Source organism: Phocoena phocoena, chromosome 7 (genome assembly GCF_963924675.1).
Source record: "Phocoena phocoena chromosome 7, mPhoPho1.1, whole genome shotgun sequence".
In the NCBI taxonomy this organism is placed as follows: domain Eukaryota; kingdom Metazoa; phylum Chordata; class Mammalia; order Artiodactyla; family Phocoenidae; genus Phocoena; species Phocoena phocoena.
Window position 1 is genome coordinate 105,593,244 of NC_089225.1, and position 25,584 is coordinate 105,618,827.

Genomic DNA, 25,584 nt, shown 5'->3' on the forward strand with positions numbered 1-25,584 from the left:
GTAGAAAGCTACTGAGAGGTCAGAAGTTTCTGCAATATTAATAAGGGAAATATGGAATAAAGCATTCCTTCCATGAACCTGAACATTTCATCTGCACTGCCAAAGTTACAATTATTTCTCTCCTCACCTATTATAATAGTTTCCTGTGATGAGATTCCCTGTTCTATCTTACCCCTATGACCAATTCTCCAAATAGCAATGAGCATGATTTACTTAAAATGTAAATATTATCATGGCTTCCAATTGCTCTTAGAATAAAATTTGACCTCCCTCCCATAAGCATCAAGTCCTGCGGGCTAGGACTCAGCTGACCACTCTGGCCCCTCTCTCTCTAGGAGCCAGCCCACTGGCCTCCATTCAGTTCCCCAGAAGACAAGCTACTCCCCATGCAGAGCCTTGCAACATGGCCTGGACACTGCTCCTCCTAACAGCTTCACAACTGGCTCCTTTTGGTTCTCGGCTTCAACGTTAAGACAGACAGGACTTTTCTGATCACCCCATTCTAGGTATCCCTTTCTTGTTGTGTATCACAGTGTCCTGCTCACTACCTTCATAGCACTTCCTTGAATTTGCAGTGACGTAGTTGTGGATTTCCTATCGCCTGTCTCCCAGCCCACAGGACCACGGACTTCCCGGGGAAGGAGCCGTGCTAGCTCCTCTCAACCTTGAGCCCCAGCACCCAGCATAGTGGCCACGCTGTAAATATTTATGCAATAGACGGACAAACGAATGGATGAGTGACAGAGGACACACTCTAACAGATTTATTACACACTAGGGTAATGAGTAAAACAGGATTGATAAATATGTTTTAGGTTTGGGGAGTTACAATGAGGAAATATGAAAAAGATGATTGGTCAATTGTTATTTTAATGACAGAGGTATAAATGAATAATCACTGAATCAAGATGAAGGTCGACAGTGTAGTTCATCTAAGGGGCTTGATGAACTGCAAAGGGAAGCAAAGATAAAGAAGAGCTTTGACTCTCAAAAAACTTATTCTCTAACTGAAGAGACCAGAAGGGCACATTTAGGACGATGAAGGAACAACTTGAGGCCTTTTTTTTTCTTTCTGCAAACATTTTACTGAACGATCCCAGTGTGGTATGAGCTTGGAGGGACCGGCCCAGGCTGTCAACATGGGATCAGTGTGTACAGCACAGGCTCCAGAGTGGCAGTGATTCCAAAGAAAGATGGCTTATCACCGGGGTGGGGCAGGCCAGGAAAACCTCATGGGAGAGTTGGGTTTTGTGCTGGGCTTCAAAGAAAAGCCCAAGGTTTGGCTGGGCAGAGAAGGACGAGGAATGATATTAGAATCAGAGAAGAGGTTCTGGCTGATGTTTATGGAAAACTTAATTGGAACCACATTTGTTCTGGTTCTAAGAAAGCAGACAGTTATGTAAGATAAGGAGGAAAAGGGGGAATATCTAGGAAAAGCAGTTACAAAAACATCAGACGTTAAAGGCCCAAGGCGATTACATATAAATTGTGACTTTTAATTTTTAAGAAAAGCCATTTGAGAGAGTAAAAACCACTGGAAGGACTTTCTCTTTAGGAGAATAGAAAGACAAATCTAGATCTAAGACAGGAAAATGAAAAGTAACTAGGAAATAGAGGAATGTTAAATGAACGTTCCCCCAGTTCAGCCTAAATAGAGAGAAGGCAGAAGAGATGAAAATTATTTAAAGTAGATGAATTATATGGGCAAAAATAATTGGCTATTATTAACAATGGAAATTTAGAGGTTTAGTCAGAAGGTTCTGCGATTTCCTTTGGGCATTCATTCATCTAACCTGTACTAATTGAGAACAACCATGTACCAGGCACTGCTCAAGACCTTATATTCTGGTGAGAAAAACAAATAGAAAGATAAGTAAATATATATCATTAGCTAGTGCTACATGGTACTGAAGCAGGTAAGGGGCAGAGAATAATGGGGGTCATCTTAAATAGTGTAGTTAGGGAGACCTAAATGACCAGAGGGCATGAGCCACATTCAAGCCAGGAGGAAGGGTTCCAGCAGGTGCAAATGCCCAAGGAGCAAGTTGTGTCCAGAGGTGAATGGCGCCCCTTGCAGGACAATTCTCAAGTAATTGGTGTGTTTTAAGAACAACAAGCCACCGGCAAAGAGGAGCAAGAAATGATGCTGGAGAGGCAACCAGGGATGTGTGGGCCCTGGACCACATTTTTTTTTTTTTTTTGCGGTACGCGGGCCTCTCACTGTTGTGGCCTCTCCCGTTGCGGAGCACAGGCTCTGGACGCGCAGGCTCAGCGGCCATGGCTCACGGGCCCAGCCGCTCTGCAGCATGTGGGATCTTCCCGGACCGGGGCATGAACCCGTGTCCCCTGCATCGGCAGGCGGACTCTCACCACTGCGCCACCAGGGAAGCCCTGGACCACATTTTCGATGGCAGATCACCAAGGTTTGAGAGATGGGGAGTGAAAACATGGACTTTCCATTTGAGAAGGATTACTTTGGCTATTGTGTGGAGAATAGACTGCAGGAGACAAGAATGAATCAGAAAGAGAAGCCAGGAAGCTTTCAATGAGTCCAGACAGAGCTGGAACCTAGAAGAACCCAAGAGGCTGGGAATCTTGGGCAAATGATGTAACCATTCTCTCTGACATGAAAAACAGGAACATTTCCCTGTAAGAGAGTCAGAGGATTGCCTTCCACACGTAAGAAGGATCTTGATGTCTCAACTCATGGAAATTCTAAGTCTGGAGAAAAATTAAAAAAAAAAAAAAGATAGGAGCTAAGAAATGGGACATGCAAGGGAGACACAGGTCCTGAATACCCACCATATATTACCCAGCAAGTCCATGAGATAGGCATTATGTTTTACATAGTATGAAACTGAGACCCAGAAGGGTTAAGTAACTTGACCAAAGCCATCTGGTAAGTGACAGAATTGAAATTCAACACAAGCCTGTCCCTCTCCAAGGACTTAACGAATTTTTAGCCTCAGTTTCTTCATCTGCTTTTTTTAAAAATAACACTCATTTTCATGAATTTTAAATGGGCTGATGTGTAGAAACACCTAGTTTCCACTTCCACACAAAGAAAATCAAAGGGGTGCTAGGCCCTTTTGCTAGGTTTGCCAATGTCGAGACCATACCAGGCATAGGGCCATTATCCCCTTTCTTGTGGATGTCAAGGCTTCTGTTGGCATAGAAGGCTTTACAGAACTTTCTTGGGCTGCTCCGAGTAATTAATCCCTGAGGGAACTCTGTAACTCTGCTCTTCAAGCAAGTGGCTCTCAACCCGAGCTGCACTGAAACCACCTGGAGAGTTTTTAAAAATTCAGTGCCTGGTTCCCACCTCTGGAGCTACTAACTTAATTGGCCTGAGGTGTGGCCTGCCGTCAGGATTTTTTAAGGAGGATCCACCTTTCCTTTACACAGTTTTTTTCTTGGCTGGTAGCCACAGTGTTGCTTTCTATTTGGTCATGAGGAGGGAAATGCATACACTATTACGAAGTTTCATAACTATTTTTTCTCCCAACCAAGACAGATTTAATCTTTGCATGTGGTATGATAGCACTCTACTGCTACAGTATTTATTTACTACTTTTAACCCCCCGAATTCCATTATCATTTATTTTGACAACTGTGTACCAATTTTCCTCTTTTTTTAAACCAACATGCCTCTTTCAGTCCTTATACTTCAGATGAAATGGACCCCAAATGCCAGCTCCAAGGGTGACTTTGTGTCTAAAGCCTGGCTTGCCAAAGTATTCCATACCATGGCCGCATTGGTTCAGGGCTGGGCAAATGTCTCAATTCAAAACAATCCAAGTCAGCCTCACGGCTTTTGATTTATTGGGAGAAGACAAACTCTGCTCCAGCCATTCTGACAATGGATCCAACACAGGAAAGGAGAGAGAAGATTGTTGGAGAGATAAAAACTCAGGCTTGATGATACTGAGCCCCTGGATCAAGCCATCTTGAGTTCATCCTGCATATTTGTTACATGAGCCAATGCACTCTCTTTTTTTTTCACTAGCCTATTTGAATTGGATTGTCTGTTACTTTAAAATCAAGATTTTTAATGGATACAGACATGCTCTAAAAATTATCTTGTATGGAAAACAAAAGGCTATCACCTAACCTAGCCAATTCTCCTAATAAACATATAATAATAATTTAAAAACATGAATGTATGATAAGAGTAAGGGGAAAAGGGCTTCCCTGGTGGCACAGTGGTTGAGAGTCCGCCTGCCGATGCAGGGAACATGGGTTCCTGCCCTGGTCTGGGAAGATCGCAGCTGGGCCCGTGAGCCATGGCCGCTGAGCCTGTGCGTCCAGAGCCTGCTCCGCAGCGGGAGAGGCCACAGCAGTGAGAGGCCCGCGTACCGCAAAAAAAAAAAAAAAAAAAAAAGAATAAGGGGAATGAAAGACAGACATAGAGGAACAGCTGCGGTCTGAAGAAATGCGGTAGAACAAGAAAAGCTTTCACAAGCATATTTAGGAGTTAGATGTAATTGGCTTCTTTTAGAATTCTCAAAGACTGCAAATAAAAGATAAGCATCGTTCAGTGTTTTCTAACTGACTGGTATTTCTTCAACTGAGTCTCATCTCTGCACCTGGACCACAAGGTTTCTGGGTTTGTAAAAGTTAAATACAACTTTGTAAGCCCTTTAAACAAGTAGTTCTAGTTCTAGTTCAAGTTTGTCCCACAGAACTAGATGAACAAACGCATAAAAAACACGTGTATGAAAAGTTCTCTGTAGCAGATAAAAAACAGCAAAAAGCAAAAAATCAAAAATGAATAAATGTCCCTTTGGCAGACTCCACTTCCTCAGTGATTCTTAGAAGCTGACGTTCCTCATTCTGTCCCGGCCCCTCTTCTCTTCCCCTCCGTGTTCTTTCCTGGGGGGGTCTCACACATGGCTGTGGCTGGAATTAAGACCTATAAGTAGAAACCCCCTGAACTGACCTTTCCAGCCCGGTTCTCTCCCCCATGCTCAGGTTCATTTTTCATTTGACAATTTCACAATTCCCTCTGACTCTTCCATGGGCTTCTTGTGCTCATGTCTTATCCTCCCCTCTCGAAGCTGCTCACTACCCAAGAGCACCCCCATACAAGAAGGTGCCTGCACCTTCTGAAAGCTGGCTTGCTCTGCCTGGCCCCACTCCTCCTCTCACAGCCAATCTGCCATGTCCCTCTGTCTCCATGGTACCACTCTAACTCATTCCACTATGCAGTTCACCTAAATTACAAGAGATTTCGAACAGGTTTCTCTGATTCTCGAACTCCTCTGGTCCCTTCTTCTCACTTCAGCCACAGTAATCCCTCCCGAATGTTAAAGTTCTGCCCTTCCCGGGCTAAGACTATTCCTGAAGTTACTCTCAGGTGACGCCCAATCACGTCATCATGGTGTTTAAAGGCCCACCTGAGCTGGCTCCTACGCTGTCTCCAGCCTTTACTGTCCTTCCATCACATTCTGTGTCACAGCTCTGCAGAACGTCTTTTTGTTCCTCACATATGCCACCCTCCCTCTCCCCTGCCTCATGCGGTTGGTTCTCTCTTCCTGGGAGGATCTCTCCTCTGCCCGCAGCCCTCACCGATTCACCTTGCTGCTGCTTCTCCTTCGGGTCTTGGTTGAAACATCAGCATCCTTGGAGCACTTCCTGACTTTCCTCCCAGGCCCCAGTCTCAGTGAGGCTTCCCTCTTCTCAACCACCCAATCACCCCAACACAGCTCTATCAGAGCCTTGGTCAGATCTTCATACCCGCTATTCCATAAGCACCAAGAGCTAAAGCCCCACCTGTCTTATTCACTCCCGGAGCCCTTGTGATTAGCTGCCACAAGACAGGTAATCAATAAACGGCATGTGAATGATTAAGTCTTTTAAGTACATAATGCCACATTCATATGATGGAATAAAACACAGCCATTAATAACCACCCTTTAGAAAAATAATTAACAATATAAGATTATTTGAAACACAGTGTTCACTTTTAGAAAATCATTACAAAAGAGAATGCACAGTGAGATCCAATTTCAGTTTTCTAAAACGTGCGTTAAAAAGATTTCAAAGATGTTCACCTAAAACTTAAAATGATCTCTTTTAAGGATAGAATTGTAGGGGTTTTTTTTCTTTGAGCTTATCTGAGCATAGATTCCTTTGATAATCAAGAAAAAAATGATAAAAATTACGTTAAAATGTTATATAAAGTCCTGGGCTGTAACAGAAAAGAGAGTCATAGTCGAACGCAGTGACGATGACCAGCGGTGAGTAGATCATCCCATGGGAAGGCCCTGGATCATAGTGACCAGAAGTATTGCTAAGTGTAGAATAGTTAGGAGTTGAAAATGAGGAAGGGACTCTAAAAATGGCAAATTCTTCATAGAAATTACAATAAAATATAATTGGGTCAATTTAAAACAACATTTCAGTTGCGTCCATGACCTGGCTATTGTAATTAGTGCTGCGATGAACGCTGGGGTGCATGTGTCTTTTTGACTTATGGTTTTCTCTGGGTATATACCCAATAGTGGGAATGCTGGGTCAAATGGTAATTCTATTTTTAGTTTTCTAAGGAACCTCCATACTGTTCTCCATAGTGGCTGAACTTAAATGTCCATCGACAGATGAATGGATAAAGATGTGGTGTGTGTGTGTGTATACACACACACAATGGAATATTACTCAGTCATAAAAAGGAATGAAACTGGGTCATTGGTAGAGACCTCGATGGACCTAGAAACTGTCATACAGAGTGCAGTAAGTCAGAAAGAGAAAAAGCAAGTATCGTATATTAACGCATATATGTGGAATCTAGGAAAATGGTACAGATGAACCTGTTTGCAAGGCAGAAATAGAGACAAAGATGTAGAGAACAAACGTATGGACACCACAGGGGGAAGCGGGGGGAGGATGAATTCGGAGATTGAGATTGACATATATACACTAATATGTAAAAAATAGATAACTAATAAGAACCTGCTGTCTAGCACAGGGAGCTCTACTTCACTGTACAGCAGAAACTAACACAACACTGTAAAACAACTACACCCCAACAAAAATAAGAATAAAAAATAAAAGAAGAACAGTGGGAAAATACCTGCAGAAAGGGGTTATATTAAGAAGGAGAAGCCTAAGTATCTTTCTTCAGCTGCCTTTTCACAATATATTAGGTCACATGAAATGAGAACTAGATTGGAAAAGCAGAGTCGAAGAAAAGTTTACCGAATCAAAAATAGAATATGATAAAGTCATAAACAAGCATCCTTTTACTTTCCCAGCTTTATTTGTTCAATTTCTCTCAGGCCTCGGTCTCTCTGTCAGTCCCACTTTAATATGCTGTAGGAGTCAGAGCCTAGATCTGAATAGTTCAGAATCAGACCCTGGACTGTATCGTGCGGTATTTTGGTCCAAGTTAGACAAAAATTTCACTCTAGCCTCCTCCGACTATTATGGTATAGAGTTGGGGAATGTATAAGGAGATAAAATCTGCTGCAAGAAAAAATAAAAATTCCGTTTATTTCTAGGGTATTTGTGTTTCTATTGCAAAGCATCTTTGTTGCTTTTAAGAACAATTATATGGACATTCTGCTTCTGATATGGAAAAGTAAGCTTTGAACAGACTGTCCCACAAATAACTCTAAACTCCAGACCAAAAAACCCTACACCTACCTCATGACTCTGAAGGTGAACAAAAAAAAGCAGGCAAGTTTTGAAGAGGAGTCCAAATATGGAAGCAGCAAACAGCATGGGCTGAGTTCCATGTCTGGGGAGCCCACCCTGCAGGCATTCTCAGCTGGAACTATGGCCCAGGGAGACCAAGACACTAGCATCAAACCTGCTCTTTCTGTCCAAAGGAACCCCGGGAAGGATCCCAGGACAGTCACCCCATGAGGAGTGAGGAGGTCCTGGGGAAGAAGAGAACCAGAGAAGGGGACCCCCAAAGTCTTTATCTGAACTCTTCTCGTGTCTCTGGGTGACCCCTAAACCATACACGAATGGGGCACTGAAAGGATGAGATCAAAACCCTCGCCTCCCCGCTGCTATTACTAAGTCTGCAATGAACCTAACCAGTAAGGGTCACCTGGTTACAGCAGTGAACACTGGTTAATCCACCTGGGCTACAGTTTCCTCCCACATAAAATGATACTGCTGCAACTGTTTCCAGCTATTTACTTACTCATGCATTCAACATGGCTCACAGGTACTCTAGTGCTAGGTGCTCCATGGATACAGAAGAAGTTGAGCATCACTGCCTTGAGGGAGTCTACAGTCCCATGAGAAAATGCAGACATGCACCCAAAGAGCTCTCACACAAGGCAGAACCTGATCAGAGAAGGAGCCTGGTGTAGCAGAGAGAACACGGACTCCAGAACCAGACAAAGCCGAGCTTGTGCCTTGGGTCCACCAAGACCTAGAGCCTCGGGATCTGCCCTGTTACAGCAGTCGCGGGGATTAAATAGCGGCATTCGTATACGTCGCTAGGCACTTTCTGTGCACTGTATACTCATTTAGTTCTTATAACAGTTCACTGGGCAGATATTAATACCACCCACCCTCTAGAAATGCAGAAAATAAGGTATAGGGAATTTCAGTTTACTTGCCCAAGGTCACCAAGTGCTAAGAGATCAAAGAGATTCAAACTCAAGTCTGCTCGAGCCCCAGCTGGGAGCTGCTATGTTTTGTTGAATAATAACCTCAAGTGCCAAACACAGTGCTTAACACAGAGCAGGCACTCAACAAGTGGCCAATGTCATCACAACTGTTATTATTACTGCTGCTGCTGTGCGGTTACGATGATTAGCCACAAGAGAGAAGGAGTTGAAGTTCAAGGTGTTCACCTGAAATAATGCTGAATAATCTTTATGGGCATGTCTAGACACACACCTTAAGAAATCAGAATTTGTGGTGACCTGTTTAGGTATAGCCTACCTCTTCTTACAAAGAAAAGCACCAAGTTATCATCATTTACTTCTTCACTCACTCGTCACACTGTAACTTCCAACCGCCATCTGCCACCACTAAACCGAGCATCAGAACAGTTCCCAGAGGGGAAGGAGAGATAAAAGTGAGGAACAGGACCCATCACTCACTAAAATGAGTACAGCTGGTCCCCACTGCTAATGGGAGAAGCAGACAAACAAAATTCCTTGCAGTGTTTTGAAACGATCTCAGAGAAACTGCGCTACGTGGAAAAAAGAAAAGAGAAAGAACAAAAAGGAAACATGAACTTAGCCATAAATCAAAAATTAATCAGCGTGCACCAAACACAGAAATAAAATTTTACTCACACTTAGTAAGTCTTAATAACCTGCTTTGTTTCCAAAAGATGAAACTGTATACCACTTGGAACTCCAAGGATCTCAGCTGTTATGATTCCTAAATGAAGTGGTGATTTAGGGATAATGCCAATTTTTAAAAGAATAAGAACAGTATTTTATTTGGGGCTTTTATGAGGACATGTTGCACATTTCTTAAATAAATACACGCAGTTTTGTATGATCCTAAGACAGTACTTTTACCAAATCCTACATACCAGGATACTGGAGAAAACAACCAAATCCCAGAACTATATAACTCCTAAATCCTTATTGGGTAACATGCCAGTTTCTGAACAATACACATTATCTCAGAGATAATTTTTATGACATGTGTGGCTATTGCCTATAAATCCCTTTAAGATGAAAGGTATTACCCTGACATTTGAGTTGGACAAAAGAACTTATATGGCTAGATTTCTCAAGGCTATAAAATGTAGATAAACAAATATAGTTTGGTTAAACCCTTGGAGCATGTTGCAATGGGATTTAACCTACAGGGCCTTCAGGCCAACATTAAGTTTTAGACTCAGGCCTTCCTTAGAGATTATGAAACTTTTCTCTACAAACATTGCTTGAAACAACAAGATGGATTTACTGATTCAGTAAGGGATTAGGAGCAGGGACACTTAAAGGTAATATAGTGAACCCTTTTACAACAAGGAAGCATGGCTGGAAGAGATAAAAAAGACATGGGGCTTCCCTGGTGGCGCAGTGGTTGGGAGTCCACCTGCCGATGCAGGGGACATGGGTTTGTGCCCCGGTCCGGGAAGATCCCACATGCCGTGGAGTGGCTGGGCCCGTGAGCCTGCGCGTCTGGAACCTGTGCTCCGCAACGGGAGAGGCCACAACAGTGAGAGGCCCGCGTACCGCAAAAAAAAAAAAAAAAAAGACATGACCCCCCCAAGGTGATAGGACTATAGTCATCACCACCATCATCGTCATCGTTATCATCACCATCACCATCACCATCATCATCACACCTAACATTTGTTCGACACTTACTATTTGCCAAGCACAGTGCTAAGGGTTTTTAGGGTTTTTTCTGTTCTTCATATCAACTGATAAAGGGTAAGCTACTATCGTTCTCCTTTTCTAAATGAGGAAAATGAGCCTCAGAGAAGCAAAAAGCTGTAAAAGAAGTGGGTCCAGACTTCAAACCCAAGCAGTGTGACCCAAAAAACCCACATTCATAACCACTCCACTCTCCCACTTGTCATCAAGCCCAGACTTAGGTCTCCTGAGCTCCAGGCCACAGAAGGACACCAGCTGTCCACACTTGGCAACGGAGTTTCCAAGTTACAAGATCTGCATGTCTGTACAGATGGCCAACATGCACATGAAAAGATGTTCAACATCTCTAATTATTAGAGAAATGCAAATCAGAACTACAATGAGGTACCATCTCACACCAGTCAGAACGGCCATCGTTAAAAAGTCTACAAATAACAATTCTGGAAAGGGTGCAGAGAAAAGGGGACCCTCCTACACTGTTGGTGGGAATGTAAACTAGTGCAGCCACTATGGAAAACAGTATGGAGGTTCCTCAACAAATTAAAAATAGAGCTACCATATGATTCAGCAATCCCACTCCGGGGCATATATCCGGACAAAGCTATAATTCAAAAAGATACATGCACCCCTATGTTCAATGCAGCACTATTTAGTAGCCAAGACACGGAAACAACCTAAATGTCCGTTGACAGATGAACGGGTTAACAAGATGTGGTACATATATACAGTGGAATACTGCTCAGCCATAAAAAAAGAATGAAATAATGCCATTTGCGGCAACGTGGATGGACCTAGAGATTATCATACTAAGTGAAATAAGTCAGAAAAAGAAAGACAAATAACATATGATATCACTCACATGTGGAATCTAAAATATGATACAAATGAATTTATCTACAAAACAGAAACAGACTCACAGACACAGAGAACAGACTTGTGGTTGCCAAGGGGGAGGGGGGTGGAGAAGGGATGGATTGAGAGTTTGTGATTAGCAGATGCAAACTAGTATATATAGAATGGATAAACAACAAGGTCCTACTGTGTAGCATAGGGAACTATATTTGATATCCTGTTATAAACCATAATGGAAAAGAATATGAAAAAGAATGTATGCGTGTATATATATATATATATGTATATATACATATATGTGTGTATATATATATGAATAACTGAATCACTTTACTGTACAGCAGAAATTAACACACTGTAAATCAACTATACTTCATTAAAATTAAAAAAAAATTTTTTTAAAGACCTGCATGTCTGACAGTGGATCCAACATTGCATTCTAAGAGTGAGAGGATTGAACACGAGTCCTCTACCCGGTTGCAATACTTGCCGTCATAATTGTAATGCAACAGCAGTTCATCCAAATTATATTTATCTGTAATCCTAGCCAAGGGTGTCACACCAGAAAACGTTTTTACATTCAAGGTTTTTAAGATACGTGTGATCAAATGATATTTCCTCAAAATAGTCATGAAGCCCCCTATGCTCCCTTTGTCTCTGGTTACCATATGCCTTCTCTAATAGGTGGATGCCAGGAAGGTCATTAGATTCTATGAGACGTGCCAGCACGATGCAAATGGTCACACAGGCAGGGCCGACAAATGTGCTTTACTGCTGAATGTTTTTATCACCACTGTTTTCTTTTTATTCTTTGTTCTACTTTGTTTTTCTAAGGAAAAAATTTTTAAATGAGATGCTGAAGCAAAGATGATGGCTAGACAGTAATACACAGATTTTACTTATTTGTGTGTTCAAAAATACTCATATATTTAAATACCAATAAGCGGTGATGGTAAGTATTTATAATTAGTCCTCCTCAGAGTAAAAATGCATTTAGTTCAAAATTTAAGGACCTCAAAGTTCTAAACCAAACATAAAGACAATATCAACGTAAAGAATATATACAGAGGCAATAAACCCAGCTCCCAATTATTTACCTTTGTTGTTTAAAATAAGTTAAAAATAAGAAAACACTCATGACAAGTTTACTTTTGTTTCTTAACAACCCCACTCTAACCAGAATCTGAAACTGCACTTTTCAAATATGGACCTAGCTAAAATTAAGTCGAAATTCAAAGAAAAGACAGGGCTCGTTGATGAAGGATAAAAATGTAAGTATAGAAGAGCACATACCTTCCAGAAGGAGAACTCATGTGATAATTACTGTACAAGCTGTCTCTCAGGCCTCCCCGACCTTGAACTTTTGGAGAGAGGTTAAAAAGAGATGGGTCCTCAGTAAAAAATGTAACCTCTAAGGACTCAGCCCAGAATCAGATGGAAAAGGCTCCTTGAAGGAAATAGGATGCAGATTAAAAGGACAGAAAAGAGCAAGGATGTGAATGAGCAGGGTTGAAAGCCCTGTCCAGAGGGAAAACCAGTTTTAATAGCTTTCTGGACTGGGAGAGATTATTGTAAAGGGATTTCACTGCACTTACAAAAAAAAGAAAGGAAAAAAATAATTTTTCTAGCTTTTTCCAGGCTTAAGATTTTTAAGCAGTGACATTTAAAAGTTTTAAAACCCAACAAACTGAATTTATTTTACTCATGACTGTGGTTACAAAGACCATCTCTTAAAATAAACAAAATAAAATTTACTTTAAAGAATATATTAAGAGATGGTATAGGCCAAGGGTTAAGAATGTTAGTGCTAAGTTACCTGGGTTTCAATTTCTAGCTATTTGATCTCAGGCAAGTTATTTACCCTCTCATGCCTCAGTTTCTCAATCTGTTCAATGGAAATATTAATATAATTTGCTTCATAGTGTTGTAACCTTCTAATGAGTCACTAAGCATAGTGTGAGGGACTTCTAAGTGTTGACTGTTAAAATACATTAATATACACATATTCATTAACCTCCTACTAACATAAAATATGGAACTAAAAGCGCCATGATAGTATAATGAGAGTTAGTAAGAGAGAGATGAATAAAATACATTTCCCACCCTCGAAGAATATCACAGGGAAACAGGGAAGATAGAATCCACACAAACATGCAAAGGAGCAAGTAAAAATGGGGCAGAGAGCAAATAATATTAGGAAATAATTACTTATTTTCTTTGGTGTGGTATTGTAGATATCAAGGAGAATGTTCTTATTCTGATTTATTCTGTTCTTAAACTGATTTATTTTGGGATGAAATGTGATGATGCCTATAATTTACTTTCAAATTACTTTGCAAAAAAACAAACTATAGGGGCTTCCCTGGTGGCGCAGTGGTTGAGAGTCCACCTGCCGATGCAGGGGACACGGGTTTGTGCACCGGTCCGGGAAGATCCCACGTGCGGCGGAGCGGCTGGGCCCGTGAGCCATGGCCGCTGAGCCTGCACGTCCGGAGCCTGCGCTCTGCAACAGGAGAGGCCGCAACAGTGAGAGGCCCGCGTACCGCAAAAAAAAAAAAACTATATATGTAAATACAAAGCAAACATGCCAAAATGTTAATCACTGCGGGGGGTGGGGGGGGGAAGAAAAAGAAAGAAAAGGAGGCAGTCAAGTGCTGGCTCTGAACTTTAGAACACTGTGTGGACTTGAAACGCTTTCAAACTTGTTTTCACAGCGTGGCTGAAAAGAGAAAACTCCTGGAGATGCAGGCTTTTTCTAAGTGCAAGGTGCTCTGTAAATATTAGTTTCTACAAAAAGCACCCTAAGAACAGGTCAGTGGGAGGGGCTGCTTTTAAAATGCTGGCTGCTGGGAGGCTTCAAAACATCGCAATGAATCCTTCCGTTTTATAACTGAAGACACTTTCCCTGGTCAGTCTCCAGTGAAGGTAAACCTCCGGATGAAAGTCTTCCTGTGAAGACTTGCTGGGAAATTCATCTCCATCATTTCAATTCTAGATAATCACATTTTCTCTAGGCTTTATCAAGGCAACATGGAGGAACTGATAGGCTACTGGATAAAGGAGAAGGTCTCTAGACAACCCTACTGATGGCCAGGTTTAAATGACTATAGACCAAGGTCTCTGTGTATAGACTTGGCCCAGACATCTCCACTCACTTCCAGACTCACAGCAACTGCCCAGCTGCCATCTCCACTTGAATGTCACACTCAACATGTCCAAAATAGAACACTTTTCCTCCATGTTTCTTTCTCTCCATGAATGGCACAACCAACCGTAAAGTAAGAGAAGCCGCAGACTTGCCCCGTCACTCTCCCTCCCCCTCCATATCCCATCCATCTCCAGGCCCCTCCATTTTCCCTGCCAAGTTCTCCCAAATCCATCAGCTTCTCTCCTTTTCAAATTCTACCTTCCTTTCCTAGCAGTTAACATCGATTTCCCAGATTTCTACAACAGTCCCACAAACTCTTCTGCTTACTCCCAGCCTTGTCTCTCTCCAACCCACATTCCACACTGCTCCACAGGAAAAATGTCAAATTCCTGTTTACATTTTTCAGTGGTTTAATAGTAATAATCATTATTAGGAAAACAGCCATAAGGTGCCTAATACTTACTGAGCACTTACCCAGGCACTGTGCTATAAGCACTTTACCTAAGCATCTTCTCATTCCATCCTCAGGGGCCCCAGGAAGTGGGCGTTATCACTGTCCCAATTTTACACATTAAAAAACTGAGACACAGAGAAGTATGGAATCGCTTGCCCAGGCACAGAGCTGGTGAGCAAGAGGCCAAACGGGCTTCAAACCTAAGCCTCTGGCCTCCCGTCTGGGTTGAATATGACGTGCCCCAACACCACGCACAAAGCCCTGCGAAGCCCTGAGGACTCAGCCGTCGCCACCCACTTTCTTCCCCTTTCCCTCTGCTCCCTGGTGATGCCCTCAACTGCGCCAGCCTCCTTCTTCTCGTCATTCAGGGTCTCCACACGTGGGCATCTCTCCCGGGTCCCCAAAGCTAAGCAGATCCTTGTGCGTCTTCAAGGCACTGATTCCTGCTTGTAACTATGGACTTACCTGTGTCTGCACCATGGGAGGGGCCCTTTCAGCTTTGCCAACCCTAGGGCCCAGAACCCAGCTCAGTGCCTGGCATGTAGGATGTGCTTGGCAAATCTTTATAAACTAGAAAATGGAGCATGAGTGAGCACAGAATTCCTGGGCTCTGGTTCAAGGGTCATCCTTTACTACCAGTGTGACTTTGTGCAAGTCACTACCTCTCAGAGTCTCTGGGCTGGCATCTGAACTTCCTGGCAGCAATCAGAACTATGATAATAAAGCACTTTGGAGCTTTCAAAGACCTCTCCCCAAAGTCCCATTCGATCCCAAAATGTCCCTGTGACGGAAGCAGGGTCCTCATCACACATACTCACTAGAAAAGGGAAAGGAGGATCGTTTGGGGTTGGGGAATTAATGATTTGTCAGCAGTCAATCAGCCGCTGACCCTGAAGCCCGCCCTTGACTCTAAGCACAGCCTACGACCAGTTAGATGGCAAAGGTGTAAGAAACTGCCCAGCGCTCTGTGCATTGGGTGACAATTGGTGCCGCTGACTCAGTCATCCGCCTGCCAACGTTTCCAGTTTTCCCATTTGCTTAAGACACTCAAGTGAAGAGTGGAGATGGTCCAGCACATATAACTCCATCATCATGGTAACCACATCCGTCACAAGCACACACAGCTTGGGGATAACCGAAAGAGCCACAGCCACTCGTTCCTGCCTCTGCCCAGGGGAGCAGAAGCTGGGACACAGAATTCACTTCCTTAGCCATTGCACTGTTCAGTGTTCAAAATATGGAAGGGTATGAGGCACTGTCGACAGTGGCTGCCGCCTCTGGCAACCCTGAGCCCTCGGGTTACCCAGGAGGTCGGTGGCCTTTTATCAACACCGATCTGTACCACTGCCCCACTCCAGCCTCTCAGCCAGGGGCAGTTCAGGTTATTCTGAGTAAAGAGATGTTTCCTTATACACGCAGACGCTACATTTAATCTCTTCATAGGATGTCAGCCTACTCTATGCAGTTGTCAAGGTCACTTCTGTGGATCAGGAGCTCACATGCTCCTGATTATTTTAGGGGGAAAAAAACACCTCTGATATCATGTTATTCTTACAGTATTAAAGGTTTAAAGCAATCCCTTCCATAACATCCCTCCAAGCAGAAATGGGAAGAAAACTTCCTCCAAGTACAAAATCATTCCTTGAACACCAGTTCCATAGCTGGGATTATCTGCCTGCTTCTTCAAGGTGAAACTGAAAACAGTACAACTATTTTTTTATTAAAAGTAGCTCTAAAGATGTGGCTTTCCAGGGGACTAGAAGTCTCCAAGATGTTATAAAGTTGATGTAAAGACAAAAACAGGTGAACTTTATGTTGAAATTTTTTTAACGTAAACCAAATGCATGGTTTAAAAAATAGGAATCTTAACAAGTGAAATTTGCCATTAGAAAGAAATTCCATTTTGTTATCGTTATTCATTTTCAACGTATAAATGAAAATTGCAGAAATTTTAAGATTATGTCTAATATTCAGACATAATTTCCAAGCTATTCTAGCACAGAGCTTAAAAGGAAAGTACCATCTTATATATTGTTTTATAAATGGAACAAAATAGGAAGTTCTCTTGAGTAGAGATTTTTCAGAAAATTGAAGTACAAGGTCATCAAATTAATGTATGATTTAAAATGGAAAACGTACGTTATTCCTGGGGTAATAATGTTTACCTTCTGGACACTGGCAGGTGAATCCACTGAGATTAGAAATGCAGGTTGCTCCATTTCTGCATGGGTCTAGGATACAATAGTCAATCTTGGATTGGCAAAGCTCTCCAGTATAACCTGAACAAAACAAGACAGACATTTATAAAATATTTTGTCCCAAAACTCTGATGAACCATCCCATGAATTGATGGAGTCAACTGGTACCCATCCAACCAAGGCAGCATCATTAAACTAGTCTCCCAGGCAATCCTTGATCTAATTTGGTTTTACAACAAGAAACAATCAGAGCCATTTAGAATCATAGTTCAAAAGTCATTTGCTTTGCAAAAATCTTTATTGCAGGACTTCCCTGGTGGTGCAGTGATTAAGAATCCACCTGCCAATGCAGGGAACACGGGTTCAAGCCCTGGTCTGGGACGATCCCACATGCTGCAGAGCAACTAAGCCTGTGCGCCACAACTACTGAGCCTGTGATCTAGAGCCCGCAAGCCACAACTACTGAGCCCACGTGCTGTAACTACTGAAGCCTGCATGCCTAGAGCCCATGCTCCGCAACAAGAGAAGCCACTGCAATGAGAAGCCCATGCACCACAACGAAGAGTAGCCCCCGCTCGCCACAACTAGAGAAAGCCCGCGCACCAACGAAGACCCAATGCAGCCAAAAAAAAAAAAAAAAAACTTTATGCAAAGAGATACTATTTTCAACGTTAGCTCCGAATTTTATTTTGAAATATTAGTCGGAACCTTCAGAAACTGAGCCTGAAGACCACTGTCCTTTCCTTCTGACCTAAGGAAAAACAGGCTCTGTAATGTCTTGCTTGACCACTGAGATGACGGCCACTTTCCCAAGGTCATCCCAGTACCTATTTAAAAAAGCCAGTAGGAAAATTGCCAGGTAGGTATTAAAATTTTTTAACTTTTTATATTTTACAGCTAGAAGACCCTCGGTGTTCAATTCACGCCCTATCCCTTCATTTTAAAGACAACCCTCGGTGTTCAATTCACGCCCTATCCCTTCATTTTAAAGACAAAAAGGTTGAGGCACATATAATATTAAGCACATGACTATATGCATCTTAATTCTAATTAGAAGCACAGACCCAACCCAGTAAATTTTCTCGGTGAAGCAAGCAGGCCTCCAGTGGTGATTTTTTTTTGGGGTAATAACGTAACCACATATGTGTGATGAGAGAATAAGGACTTGTATCTATTGGAATACCCATGCAGCTGAGAAGTCTCAAATAAATTCCAAATACTTTGTTAACTTTGAAAACAAAGCCCCCCCAAAAGGCAAATTTAAAAAATAACATGCAATTATGTTTTTTAGTCTAAAGTGGAAAATGATTATGAAAGAAAATTTTGAAAATACAAGATTTAAAATAGAAAGAGAAAAATGTTACCCTTAGTTACGTTATTTGAGTGACAGAATTATTAATACTTTAGAGATAATTCCTATCAGAAATGTTTATGCACAGATATTTCCTACAAAATTATAATCATACTCTAACATTTTGTGCTTTCCAGGATGTACATAAAGTACATTAAAAACTTGTCTTTCTGAATTATTCGTTTTGAAAGGCTGCGATTAGCATTTGTATTTGCAAAAATAAATCAATGTTAGGAGAAAGATGATTGGCCTGAGCTTCAATGACCTGCCAAACTAGTCTAAATTACAGACTGTGATCATGGAGGCCATTGTTTGCAATCCTACTCTTCCTTACAGGCTTTAAAACTGTCTAGGGGGGCTTCCCTGGTGGCGCAGTGGTTGAGAGTCCACCTGCCGATGCAGGGGACACGGGTTCGTGTCCCGGTCCGGGAAGATCCCACATGCCGCGGAGCGGCTGGGCCCGTGAGCCATGGCCGCTGAGCCTGCGCATCCGGAGCCTGTGCTCCGCAACGGGAGAGGCCACAACAGTGAGAGGCCCACATACTGCAAAACAAAACAAAACAAAAATAACTGTCTAGGGGACTGTAGCTAATTCATGGGTATGAGAAGAGTAAGATAATCATGTAAACTAAAAATCTAAACACGAGGACAAAAACTGACTCCAAAATTCAGAACAGAATATCTTAATATAACAATTTTATGTTAATATATTTTCAAATAAAATGTCTAAATTCAGAATTATTCACATTTTGTCCATTTAATTTCATCTAGTCTCCTCATACTTCCATATCATCCCTGTGGGTATCTTAAAGAAATTTTCTTGTCACCTATAAAGACTTCATTATGCATCCCTAACTAAAAGATATTTATTTTGAAAAGATCACTTTTACTGGCCTCCTTAATGAATGTCTGGTCCCATTTACAAATTTAGTTAAACACTCTATATTTATTAATATCAACAATTTCTTTTTAAGAACCACATTGTCTGATAATACACAAATCTTCCCATGCCTTTAATTTGCTCTTATCTAATAGATCTAAATTGCTTTTTTGTTTTTTTGGCCGCTCTGCACGGATTGCAGGATCTTTGTTCCCTGACCAGGGATTGGATCCGGGCCCCCTGCAGTGGAAGTGCAAAGTCCTAACCACTAGACAGCCAGGGAATTCCCTAACAGATCTAATATTAAATTAAAACTATAAGCAAGGTGAATCTTCAGTGCTGTTAAATGCTCCAATATTGGACTCAAGTTTAGGAAGATATCAATCCAAGAGGATAATCCACGTTTGTGATGTGGGGATGTTAGGGATTGTCATAATGGTTAGAGGGTCACACCGGCATTCCATGGTAGAGATGCTGAAGCCCTGCACTGCCTAAAATGGCCCAGAATCACACAGTTTTCTCACTCAAATGCCAGTAGTCCCCTCCAGTGAAGAACACTGCTCAAGGATCAGTCACTGTACCATTGCTTTCTGTTCCCAAGCTTTGAAAGCATTATATATTTGGGGTTTTTTTCGTGTGACTTTTTTTTTTTTAACACCTTTAATGGAATATAATTGCTTTACGTTGTTGTGTTAGTGTCTGCTGTATAACAACGTGAATCAGCTATACGTATACATATATCCCCATATCCCCTCCCTCTTGCGTTTCCCTCCCACCCCAGGGCAAGGAGCCATGAGCACACTGCATCTGACTCAAAGGGCTCTTAAACACCAGTGAGTCATTTCTTAGACCCTCAGAGAGCAGAGACTTACCTGCAGTTGTCAGACAAATCATTGACATTGAGCTATACGTGATACTCTGAGCTGGATACCTAAGCCTTGTAGATCTCCCTTCCTGTGTCTTTTGTTTTTTAATTTGATGTCATAACCACAGAGTCAAAACTAAATGAGGGATTGGTAGGACTTTAAATGAACAAAGACCATTAAAGCTTTGCCTGGGTTCTTCCTTCCACCCTGCAGAAAGCTAGTCCCTTTCTGGGGAATGAAGTAACTATGCCAATCGTGAATAATGTCTCTTTATCCTACCAAAGCAGTGACAGGCACCCAGATGACCTGGTAGAAGATGGTCAAGCCAGACTGTGATGGCGTCAACACAGTGGGTGGGGGAGGTAGTAAGTGGTGACCATTGGTGTGTGTCAGGGAGAATCTGTTCCAGCACACATACGAATGTATGTATTTCAGGCATTTCAGGCCTTGAAGATCTACATTGTAAGTTCCCAAGGGGAAGGTTGACAAAACACAGAGAAAGGCCTGTGTAAAGACACAGAAGGATGCAGAAAAGATGTGACTGTCATTTACACTTCCCTAAAAATACACAGCAGTGACAAGCTTCCTTCATTTTGGTTCCCAAATGACAGAAGTCTATACCTAACTATGGAGACCAATACCAGTAAAAATCCCCATTCCTGTCCTTCCAGCTAGCAATATGGCGCTTCCTCATAACCAAACCATAAGCACTCATGGACCGCCTTCCAAATTATCATCACAACCATATGACACCATTCATATTGTCTAGTTCCAGTCATCGCTGCCGCCCACCGGGACTCAAACAATGGTCCCCTAACTCATCTCTTGATGAGTACACTTGATGTCTTAAAATCAATTCTACATGGGAGCAGCCAGAGAGATGTTTTTAAGACATAATTTGTATCCTATTACTTTTATATTTAAAACCCTCCAGTGGTTTCCCCCAGAGCTTGGAATAAAACCCAAACATTTTACCCCATGGCTAAAAAGCACACCTGACCTGGCCCCTGCCTCCTCATCTTCACTCTCCCCATTGACCACAATGCTGCAGCCTCCTGGGGCCCTGTTCTGTTCCCAAACATGCCCAGCTCCTTCTCAGTCTTTAGCACTGTTTTCATGCTGTGGTCTCAGGACCACACAAGGACATGAGAGGGACGCTGGATACAACACAAGCAGTTATGATCCTGCCCTAGAAAGAGATGTATGGTGCAAATTTTAAACTGTCGTGTAATACAGAAATTACTAAGAAGAAAGTTAGCAACTAACTTTAGGAGGGGAGGGGGATAAGAAGGAGATGCAGCAGAATTTCATCTGGAAAATCAGGAGATAAAGACAAGAGCAGTTAGAGGATTTGGTTGAAGACGGCGAAGTAGAAGGACGTGCACTCACTCCCTCTTGTGAGAGCACAGCAATCACAATTAACTTCTAAACAAGAATCGACAGGAAGACACTGGAACTCACCAAAAAATGATGCCCCACATCCAAAGAGAGAAGACAAACTGAGATGGTAGGAGGGGCACAATCACAATAAAATCAAATCCCATAACTGCTGGGTGGGTGACTCACAAACTGGAGAACACTTAAACCACAGAGTCCACCCACTGGAGTGAAGGTTCTGAGCCCCACGTCAGGCTTCCCAACCTGGGAGTCTGGCAACGGGAGGAGGAATTCCTAGAGGATCAGACTTTGAAGCCTAGCAGGATTTGACTGTAGGACTTCGACAGGACTGGGGGAAAAAGAGACTCCACTCTGGGAGAGCACACACAAAGTAGTGTGCGCATCACGACCCAGGGGAAGGAGCAGTGACCCCATAGGAGACTGAACCAGACCTACCTGCTAGTGTTGGAGGACCTCCTGCACAGGTGGGGGTTTCTGTGGCTCACTGTGGGGACAAGGACACTGGCATCAGAAGTTCTGGGAAGTGCTACTTGGTATGGTCCCTCCCAGAGTCAACCATTAGCCCCACCAAAGAGCCTGTAGCCTCCAGTGCTGGGTCGCCTCAGGCCAACCAACAGGGAGGCAACTCAGCCCCACCCATCAGCAGACAAGTGGATTACAGTTTTCCTGAGCTCTGCCCACCAGAGCAACACCCAGCTCTACCCACCACCAGTCCCTCCCATCAGGTAGCTTGCACAAGCTTCTTAGATAGCCTCATCCGCCGGAGGGCAGACAGCAGAGGCAAGAGGAACAACAATCCTGCAGTCTGTGGAACGAAAACCACATTCACAGAAAGATAGACAAAATGAAAAGGCAGGGGACTATGTACCAGATGAAGGAACAAGATAAAACCCCAGAAAAACAACTTAATGAAGTGGAGATAGGCAACCTTCCAGAGAAAGAATTCAGAATAATGATAGTGAAGACTATCAGGACCTCGGAAAAACAATGGAGGCAAAGATCGAGAAGATGCAAGAAATGTTTAACAAAGACCTAGAAGAATTAAAGAACAAACAAACAGAGATGAACAATACAATAACTGAAATGAAAACTACACTAGAAGCAATCAATAGCAGAATAACTGAGGCAGAAGAACGGATAAGTGACCTGGAAGACAGAATGGTGGAATTCACTGAGATGGAACAGAATAAAGAAAAAACAATGAAAAGAAATGAAGACATTCTAAAAGATCTCTGGGACAATATTAAACACACCAACATTCGCCTTATAGGGGTCCCAGAAGGAGAAGAGAGAGAAAGGACCCAAGAATATATTTGAAACGATTATAGTCAAAAACTTCCCTAACATAGGAAAGGAAATAGCCACCCAAGTCAAGGAACAACAGAGAGTCCCAGGCAAGATAAATCCAAGGAGAAACATGCCGAGACACACAGTAATCAAACTGACAAAAATTAAAGACAAAGAAAAATTATTGACAGCAGCAAGGGAAAAATGACAAATAACATACAAGGGAACGCCCATAAGGTTAACAGCTGATTTCTCAGCAGAAACTCTACAAGCCAGAAGGGAGTGGCACGATATTTAAAGTGATGAAAGGGAAGAACCTACATCCAAGATTACTTTACCCAGCAAGGATCTCATTCAGATTCGATAGAGAAATCAAAAGATTTACAGACAAGCCAAAGCTAAGAGAATTCAGCACCACCAAACCAGCTCTACAACAAATGCTAAAGGAACTTCTCTAAGTGGGAAAAACAAGAGAAGAAAAGGACCTACAAAAACAAACCCATAACAATTAAAAAAATGGTAACAGCAACATATGTATCGATAATTACCTTAAATGTGAATGGATTATGCTCCAACCAAAAGACACAGGCTCACTGAATGGATACAAAAACAAGACCCATATATATGCTGTCGACAAGAGACCCACTTCAGACCTAGGTACACATACAGACTGAAAGTGAGAGGATGGAAAAAGATATTCCATGCAAATGGAAATCAAAATAGAGCTGGAATAGTAATACTTACATCAAATAAAATAGACTTTAAAATAAAGAATGTTACAAGAGACAAGGAAGGACACTACATAATGATCTAGGGATCAATCCAAGAAGAAGATATAACAATTATAAATATGTATGCACCCAACATAGAAGCACCTCAATACATAAGGCAACTGCTAGCAGCTCTAAAAGAGGAAATCCACAGTTAACACAATAATAGTGGGGGACTTTAACACCTCACTTACGCCAATGGACAGACCATCCAGACAGAAAATTAATAAAGAAACACAAGCTTTAAATGACACAATAGACCAGATAGATTTAATTGATATTTATATGACATGACATCCAAAAACAGCAGATTACACTTTCTTCTCAAGTGCACAGGGAACATTCTCCAGGATAGATCACATCTTGGGTCACAAGTAAAGCCAGGGCAAATTTAAGAAAACTGAAATCATATCAAGCATGTTTTCCCACCAGAACACTATGAGATTAGAAATAAATTACAGAGAAAAAAACGTTAGAAACACAAGCACATGGAGTTTAAACAATATGTTACTAAATAACCAAGAGATCACTGGAGAAATCAAAGAGGAAATCAAAAAATACCTAGAGACAAATGACAATGAAAACACGATGATCCAAAAACTATGGGATGCAGCAAAAGCAGTTCTAAGAGGGAAGTTTATAGCAATACAAGCCTACCTCAAGAAACAAGAAAAGACTCAAACACACAATCTAACCTTACACCTAAAGGAACTAGAGAAAGAAGAACAAACAAAACCCAAAGTTAGCAGAAGGAAAGAAATCATAAAGATCAGAGCAAAAATAAATGAAATAGAAACAAAGAAAACATTAGCAAAGATCAATAAAACTAAAAGCTGGTTCTTTGAGAAGACAAACAAAATTGATAAACATTTACCCAGTCATCAAGAAAAAGAGGGAGAGGACTCAATAAAATTAGAAATGAAAAAGGAGAAGTTACAACGGACACCACAGAAATACAAAGCATCATGAGAGACTACTACAAGCAACTCTATGCCAATAAAATGGACAACCTGGAAGAAATGGACAAATTCTTAGAAAGGTATAACCTTCCAAGACTGAACCAGGAAGAAATAGAAAATATAAACAGACCAATCACAAGTAATGAAATTGAAACTGTGATTAAAAATCTTCCAACAAACAAAAGTCCATGACCAGATGGCTTCACGGGTGAACTCTATCAAACATTTAGAGAAGAGCTAACACCCATCCTTCTCAAACTCTTCCAAAAAATTGCAGAGGAAGGAAAACTCCCAAACACATTCTACAAGGCCACCATCACCCTGATACCAAAACCAGACAAAGATATCATGAAAAAAGAAAATTGCAGACCAATATCACTGACGAATAAAGATGCAAAAATCCTCAGCAAACTACTAGCAAACAGAATCCAACAACACATTAAAAGGATCCTACACCATGATCAAATGGGATTTATCCCAGGGACACAAGGATTCTTCAATATACGCAAATCAATCAATGTGATATACCATATTAACAAACTGAAGAAGAAAAACTATATGATCATCTCAATAGATGCAGAAAAAGCTTTTGACAAAATTCAACACCCACTTATGATTAAAAACTCTCTATGGGGGCTTCCCTGGTGGCGCAGTGGTTGAGAGTCCGCCTGCCGATGCAGGGGACATGGGTTCGTGCCCTGGTCCGGGAAGATCCCACATGCCGCGGAGCGGCCGGGCCCGTGAGCCATGACCGCTAAGCCTGCGCATCCGGAACCCGTGCTCCGCAACGGGAGAGGCCACAAGAGTGAGAGGCCCACGTTCCGAGAAAAAAAAAAAAAAAAAAAAGTCACCCATAGAACCAATTAGGAAGATAAACAAATGTCTTAGGGGAGCTAAAGAAGTGTAAAATCCAGCTAAGCAGAGAAGGAGTTAGCTACAATCTTAATGGGGGTTACAAACAAAATCGGAACAGTTAGGTCAAGATGTCTCTTGAACCCAAAGACTGTGCATTGTGAAATCAGCCCCATTTGGAGAGTCCAGACCAGAGCTGACCATAGGGAGACAGTAAGGAAAAGGATGGCCCCTGTGTGTTCATCACTGGTATGAGAATTGCCCTG

General features: G+C 42.0%; 1 protein-coding gene across 1 annotated transcript in view; it reads right to left on the reverse strand.

The window, feature by feature from the left end:
* The window catches only part of DNER (delta/notch like EGF repeat containing), a 321,771-nt gene that overhangs the window by 78,652 nt on the left and 217,535 nt on the right, over positions 1–25,584 (reverse strand). The window contains exon 7 of the mRNA XM_065880805.1: positions 16,923–17,036. Coding sequence (XP_065736877.1) covers positions 16,923–17,036 — 114 coding nt within the window. The remainder of the gene's footprint in view (positions 1–16,922; positions 17,037–25,584) is intronic.